The sequence below is a fragment of the Morone saxatilis genome, unplaced genomic scaffold (genome assembly GCF_004916995.1).
Source record: "Morone saxatilis isolate NCDOM2014 unplaced genomic scaffold, NCSU_SB_2.0 Contig17, whole genome shotgun sequence".
NCBI classification, from domain to species: domain Eukaryota; kingdom Metazoa; phylum Chordata; class Actinopteri; family Moronidae; genus Morone; species Morone saxatilis.
In genome coordinates, this window is record NW_023339729.1 from 4,928,752 (window position 1) to 4,935,887 (window position 7,136).

General features: G+C 44.0%; 2 protein-coding genes across 5 annotated transcripts in view; one reads left to right on the forward strand and one right to left on the reverse strand.

Annotated features, from left to right (window-relative positions):
* Nucleotides 1-1,934, forward strand: part of elf2b (E74-like factor 2b (ets domain transcription factor)) — a 12,873-nt gene extending 10,939 nt beyond the window's left edge. Inside the window, exon 10 of the mRNA XM_035659549.1 lies at nt 1-1,934. Coding sequence (XP_035515442.1) covers nt 1-423 — 423 coding nt within the window. The 3' untranslated portion in view covers nt 424-1,934.
* A 1,428-nt stretch (nt 1,935-3,362) lies between these two features.
* The window catches only part of LOC118326572 (nocturnin-like), a 13,617-nt gene continuing 9,843 nt past the window's right edge, over nt 3,363-7,136 (reverse strand). For all 4 annotated transcript variants that reach the window (XM_035659594.1, XM_035659592.1, XM_035659593.1 and 1 more), the window contains 4 exons: nt 5,544-5,686; nt 5,296-5,455; nt 4,145-4,476; nt 3,363-4,060 (listed from right to left, as the gene is read on the reverse strand). In XM_035659594.1, coding sequence (XP_035515487.1) covers nt 3,539-4,060; nt 4,145-4,476; nt 5,296-5,455; nt 5,544-5,678 — 1,149 coding nt within the window. In that variant the 5' untranslated portion in view covers nt 5,679-5,686 and the 3' untranslated portion in view covers nt 3,363-3,538. The remainder of the gene's footprint in view (nt 4,061-4,144; nt 4,477-5,295; nt 5,456-5,543; nt 5,687-7,136) is intronic.

The following is a 7,136-nucleotide window of genomic DNA, read 5'->3' on the forward strand; positions in this document are numbered from 1 at the left end:
TTGGGGGGCCCCCTGACGGTCCGGGCCCTGGCACCTGTCAACGTCGCCCCGGGAACCCAAGTGATGAGACTCACCGTACCGACGCAGACGCAACAACAGACTCTGGTGGTGTCACAGCCGGGTAGCGGGACGGGGGTTGTAACGGTATCGACAGCCAATCAGACGGTGATGGCACAGCCTCGGATCATAAGCGGCGTCATTAACGGTTCGGAGCTGGTGATAGGAGCACCAGCAAGCGGAGCGGTCGCGGTGGAGAAGCTGAAGGCCGCGGGGGTCCAGGTCCAAGCTGTGCAAGTGCCAGTGGCAGTCGCAGTCCAGCAAAACCAGATGAATCCCAAAACATCAGAGGCTGTGGACGCCGAGGTGGTTATCAAACTGGAAACACCCGACATGACGATAAAGACGGAAGAGCCAGAGTGTTGAAATGCACCAGTCTACCGATATCCATCTTTTCCTTCTGTCAGAGAGGGTTCGTTTGTACATGTCTGACGTAATTTTTACTCTTGTAATAACCAGCAGCAGTCTGTGAGACTTTAAAGACTCCTGAAGGCCTGTTTTTAGTCCTGAACCTGTCCTCACATCTTCCCCTGTTGCTGCCTAGAACTTTACTGAACTAAGCCGGTCTCCCTCAGAACCACACTGAAACCTCTGAGTGTCATGTACAGGGTTCAAACACAGACTTTAAAGGAACTTGTTGGGAAAGGTAAAGGGACCAACCTTGATCACTACAATTCATGCCTTCTAAATGGATCGCTATAACTGACTTAAATTTGGGGGGTAAAAGGAAAGAACCTTGAAAATACAAAAAAAACAACCTTGAAACACTACAAAACGAGGCAAATAATTACAACTAACCAAAATGTGAACTATCGAATAAAAAAACAAGTAGACTCAGTGGGGGTGAGGGGGTTAATGAAGATTTTGTAGAAACATTTATCATTTTGTCTCTACAGATGCTAAAACCAGCAACTTAAATTTTTTTTAAAAACTTGTATCACTGTGCAGATCCAGTGGGGGTGGTGCTATGCGAGTCCTAAAAGTGTGAGAGGAAGTGGAGTTATAAGAAGCTCTTAACAAGGAACGATATCAGACAGAAAATGGTCATGTATGTACATATATATATATATATATTATCTACTATACAGTTTACAGAGCTAAAGTTAACAGAACAGCCTTAGATTTTAATTTTGACTTTTTTTTTCATGTATTGTCTGAACAGTAAGCTGAAATTTGTTTTTGTTGTTTTGCTACCTTCGCACCAAGCACAGTATTATTGAAATTAGGGGAACCAATATTTGTATTATTATTAGTTCCTCTGTCTCTATCAGGCTGGTAAACGCTCATGTAGATTGAATCTTACAGAAGAAACAGCAACATGTTTTAGATCAGTGGCCAGGTTGCTTGCAGTGTGCCCTCCGGCATCTAGGGAAATCTCTAGAATTGAATTTCAGACTTTTATAAAAAAGGATCTTGGCTATCACTCAATTCTTTCACTTTTTGACAGACGTTTGTTCTTGTCACAACCCAACTGAGTCTGGCTGCATGGAAAGCTGAATGTCTCCAAAAAGGAATGTATGTAAACTCGGATCGAGAATAAAATGAAGCAATTGTTTTAATTATTGAAAGAGAGGCATTGAAAATCAGAAGTTTATGCAAAATGGCTGCAAGAATTCTCAAACCACTGTGGATCCCAGGTCACTTTACTTTTGGTTTAAAACAGAGGGTCAATTTGCCAGCATACTTTTTATTTCTTTTGCCGTTTTGGCCCTGCCCCTATACTTTATTTTTTTTGTATCTAAAAAGAGGAAAGATGTTTGTGTTCAGACTGAACTGTTTGTATATTCAACATTTGAAGTATATTCTATTTTGCTGTACTCTTGTTTCAAAGTGTATTAGATTTTACTGAAATATATAAAAAGACATTTGAAACCTCACAGCTGTCGTTTTCATCGTGGTTTTATGCATTTGTTTTACAGTTTTTTAGTTTAACATTGATGTTTGGAGGTTAAATACAGATAACATTTATTTTCTATCGCGTGCAGACTGTTTCTGTGGTTCCTTTTGCACGTTCTTCCACCCAGTTGACTTTACAGAACCAAGATAAATCAGGGTGGGATTCACTTGTGCTGTAGCTAAAATGTTCATGAACTCATGTTGAAACTCTGAAGTAGCCTTTGATATTCTAGTTTGTGTGACCTTTAAAAACAGTGTTTCTGTTTGACATACTGTAAGGTGAGCACATACAGTGTAATGTGCCAACAGGTGGTAAATGACAGTTCTGACACTGTATAGAGAGACTTTATTTCCCATCCTAATGGCCAATGTTCTGCCAGTCTCTGGGCTGTCTGGTGCAGTGTATCCAGTTAAATAGACCTGTTCCCATGTGAACCTCCAGTTAATAAGTAATGATCTGTAATTCATTAGGCATTTAGAGGATTTTCCAGAATGAGTGGCATTAAAGTGACCTTTTAAAGGGTCAATTCAGCCAAATTACAGAATACACTTCCTGGTATCTGGCTATGCAGATAGCTTTGATTATATTTACACCGGTCCGATAAAATGGAGGTGAATGGAATTTAGTTTGTGTTGCTCAAAGCGTTAAACAAATGCATTGCAACAGCAGTACCTTTTCAGAAACAATGACTCAGTTAATCTGGATAACCCCAGAGCACGCTGTCAGCAGTTTTTATAGGGACTATTTCTTCCAGTAACCAGGACATTGTTTCTTCATGGGCGCACTGCAGTAAAGTCTTTAGACGTAGTTCTTCAATGCTCTGAGCACCACAAACAGAATTACATTCACCACTGTTAGAGCTTCAACGATCAGTCGATTAGTTGATGATAACTAAACGATCGATTAATCATCAATTAATCAATTCTGTCCTTTTCCAAGCAAACATGTCAAACATCTGCTGGTTCCAGCTTCCTAAATTCAAGGATTTGCTGATTTTCTTGCCATTATTGATAGTAAATCTTTGGCTTTTGGCCTGTTGGTGGGACAAAAGAAGCAATTTGAGGAGATCACTTTGGGTTCTGTGAAATTGTGATGAGCAATTTTCAAAATGTTTTAACATTTAATGACTAAATGATTAATGGTGAAAATAATCGACAGATCAATCAATAAAGAAAATATAAATAATCGTTAGCTGTAGCCCTAAACTCTATTAAATCGGGGTGGACCTCGACAAATAAAAACAGAGCTATGTGAATCGCTAGAGACCACGATCAGTGGGTGATTTAGGTGAAGCGACCCTTTAATTCCCGGTCCACCAAGTGATTAGCAAACCAACAAGAGTGTAATCAGAGGGAGTAAATCTACATGATACTATACGGCAACAGTCATCAAATAGGAACCTCACACGTACAGCACAAACACTTTATTCTAAGTCACTCTAGTATGTTGGCAGTATGAACTCTCGGCGTGCCGTCTTCATCCTCTCCCTTTCACTTGGACGTGGCGTCTCTTCTGTGCGCTTCCTCGTTCAGTGAATCCGACCTGTCCACAGCGTCGTCCCTTCCCGTGTGTCGGTACGTCATTTCACTCCTTCTCCTTAAAGCTGAAGTCACAAACCAGAGAGAGGTGGTCTGACGGATAGCTAAAGGAAGGAAGCCTGTTTGGCCCAATCTGTTCCTCAGTGGGCATGTCCAAAACTGCGTCCACTCTCAGTGTGTCCTGACTGTACCAGATGTAGTCCAGAGTGGTGCAGCATTCCCCTGTGGGCCGAATCTTCCACGTCGTGTACACCGGCTCGGTCGATCCGTCCTGGCTGAGTTTCTTATAAGCAGAGTCCAAACCGAGTGGCGACGCTGTGAAACGTCGGTACACCTCCTCAGTGGGGACTGCGTTGAAATCGCCACATACGAGCAGAGGAATGTCAGAGTTAGGGGCACCCGTGGGCCCGCTGCCGTGTTTCTGGACCAGATTCTGGAGGTGTCGCAGGAGGTCGGAGCCCTGGGCGCTGCGGAGCCACTCCCAGCCAGAACGAGCCTTCAGGTGAGTCGCGGCCACGCACAGGCATCTCCCTGTGCTCCGACAGCGTAGCATCATCACCACAGCAACCTGAGGCACGAGAGCAGGGAGTTAGAGGTGCTAATGAGTAGGTTTTTATGTGCTCAAGTGTGGCTTTAAGCAGAGTCTACGCACCTGATTGGTTGGAATTCTCATAGCAGAGAGCCGTACGTTGGCGTTGTCCACGAACTCGTATCGCGACTGATCGAAGAACAGCGCGCAGCCGTCGGGGCCGTTGTTGCCCTCCACATCCAGGCAGGGCGACCAGGGTTTAGGGCAGAAGTTGCTGCTGTAACCCAGGCCTGCCAGGACCGGCTGTAAGGTGTCATAGTAGTGGTCGACTTCCTGCAGACACAGGATATGAGGTCGGTAGGTGAGGATCTCTTCTAAGATGAGGTACTTCCTGCGGGACCACCTGAGGGCCTCCGGGGGACACTGGACAAAACTGTCAAGTCCCTCGCCCAGAGCTGAAGGACAGGAGAAAGAGGGAGATCTGACTTGAGTATAGAGTTAACCTCGAGTAGCTTAACAACACTCTGCAGTTTATGTTAGCAAGTGTCAGGGCGTGTTGGTGGATTGTCACCCTGTAAAGTTGATACGGCTAACAGGTTAGCAAACAGTTGCTTATTTACGCATCCAGCAGACAAAGAGCAACATTAGCATTTCTTTGGAGTAGTCTTTCTTGATACCTGGCTTTAAGCTCTGTTTGTTGGGTTTTATCTTGCTAGTTGCTATTTAAGATAGCTAAACTAATTGCTAACGTTGTCTGCTGTTTGGAGGCGAGTGGTGTACAGTGGTTTAATGGAGATTTTTCTCTGCTGTGACTGGAAACTGAGTGAATCAGAACAGCAGATTTGTGGGACGCAGAACCAAAACAATGACCTGAACAAGGCTAAAATGCTCTCTAGAGATGAAGGAAACTGCAAAAAGGTGACAATTATTTGAGGGCTCATCACTACGAGATTTCACAGTCTTTTAATCCCATTGTTAATATTCAATTCAATTAAATTTTATTTGTATAGCGCTAATTCATAACAGAAGAATATAAAAACACTGACTGGTGCAGCTTTAACTGGCACAAGATTGAATAGAAGCAAATGGAGGGAAGAGACCTGATTTCTCAAACTTCACTGTGTGTTTGATTACCAGGAATAAGGACTGGCACACAATTTAAAAACCACTTGTATCATCATACGTCACTGAATCTAACACATCCAAAATGAACTTTGTTATAGAACTGTTAAAATGTGTCAGTGTGATGCGATAGAAAACTAAAAGCAGTCTACCTTGGGCCAGTATGTTCCACTGCATCACCCTGATGGGGCTGCTGGGGGCGCTGTCTCCATCACTGATGTGAGTGAACTTCCTGTGGAAGCGAGGTGGTCTGTCCCCGAGGGCCTCCTCACACTGTCGAAGCAGCTCCACTGGATCGGACACCTTCTGCTCCTGCAAGACAGACCTGACACGGTTACCTTCATTTCCCCTCAGGAGGCAGATTACTACTGAAAACTGTGAACAGAAGAGAAGGAGTCACCTGGCAGAAAGCTGGATCCAGGTTTGTGTCCACGGGAGGATGCGGGTCCAGGTGGGACGAAGGGAGGGCGAGAGGAGAGCTGCTGCTGAGGGTCTGAGTCAGGGCGGCGTACAGCCTCGTGGCCCCCCCACCCATTGGACACACTGATTTGAAGAAAAGGACAAAGTTGGTGAGAGGTGTGTGTGTGTAAGGACGGAGAAAAATACAACGTTAGACAGAATTGTAATTCTAATGCCACATCTGTGGTGCAGGAGCTGGAGTCAAAGGATTTGTTTAGTTTTCTATTCAAGGCGTTTGTTGACCTTCAGCTCAGATTATGTCTGCAGAGTCATGTGGAGCATCCAAACTGTGACAAATCCCCGCCTTATTAAATTCACATGATGACTAAAGTGTTCCTGCTTCACGTCTCGGGATGACTGCACTCATCTCGCCTCTTGTCCCCCTTTAACATCTGTCCCCTCGCATGTGAACTGAATCCCTAATGCAAGCTAAAAATAACACTGATGCTTCCCAGCGACTGTCACAGGCTGACACTGAATATTAAGAGTTTCAGCAGAGGAGTTGCTGACAGATAGTTTGCCACATTACACTCTCTACTTATCTTTGATCTGTGGTGACACAACCTGGTAGAGTACAGAGCACTGACCTTATGAACTTAATGTGTTAGCAAACAGCTACTTCTTAACACATGTAGCAACACTGACTAACATTAGCATTTATCAGAGATGGGAACACCCTTGCATATGAGGGGAATTATTATTTTGCATCAGTGCATGCCTGTCCTGCATCAAGACTGGTGCATATCACGTATGGCAGTCATTCGAAAACTACTATAATTCAAACATTCCCTCTTCTTTTAGCTAAACTTTTGGTTTTCATGAACTCCTGAGGGAAATACCTGGCTGGTAAATGCTCTGCTCTGCAGGTTGCAAACTTTGACCGTTTGCATTTGGTGCTGTGCCTGTAGTGAACTGTGTGGTTTTTAGGGCTTTTGTTTCTCTGAAACCACCAGCCAACTGTGCCTGAAATGCCACATGTAATACTGAATTAAAATATTTTAGTTGCAGGTGGTAAAACCAAACCAACATGATTCGTGGAAGTTCTCTAATACCTGAGCAATGACTAAAGCGCATCCACCAGAGGCTGAGGGGATGCTGCAGAGTTGGGTGATCTCTGTGGGTTTGTCACTGTGAATGACCCGTCACATTACGCAAAGCCATTTAATCCATAGTTAATAAATATATTGATTATACCAGCTTTATGTGGCATAAATAAACTCCCATACTGCCCGATAAACAGGCAGCCTTTTCATTTTTTTGCACTAAAGGGAGGCAACTTTCAATTCTAAATTGTAGGGTTAAGTTTGCAGAGGTCACACCCCGTTGATAATAAGCACTGCCATGTGCACACACACACACACAGACGCCATCTGTTCCCCTGGTTTCTGCTTCCATGAGTATTCAACATGGTGGCTGTTTGTTTGTGAGAACTTTGAACAGCAGGTCAAACCAAAGTGGGTCAAATTGACTGGTACTTCAGCCAAGAGACATCGGGCTTGTTCAACTCCAAATGGTGCAGATAATACAATGCAAA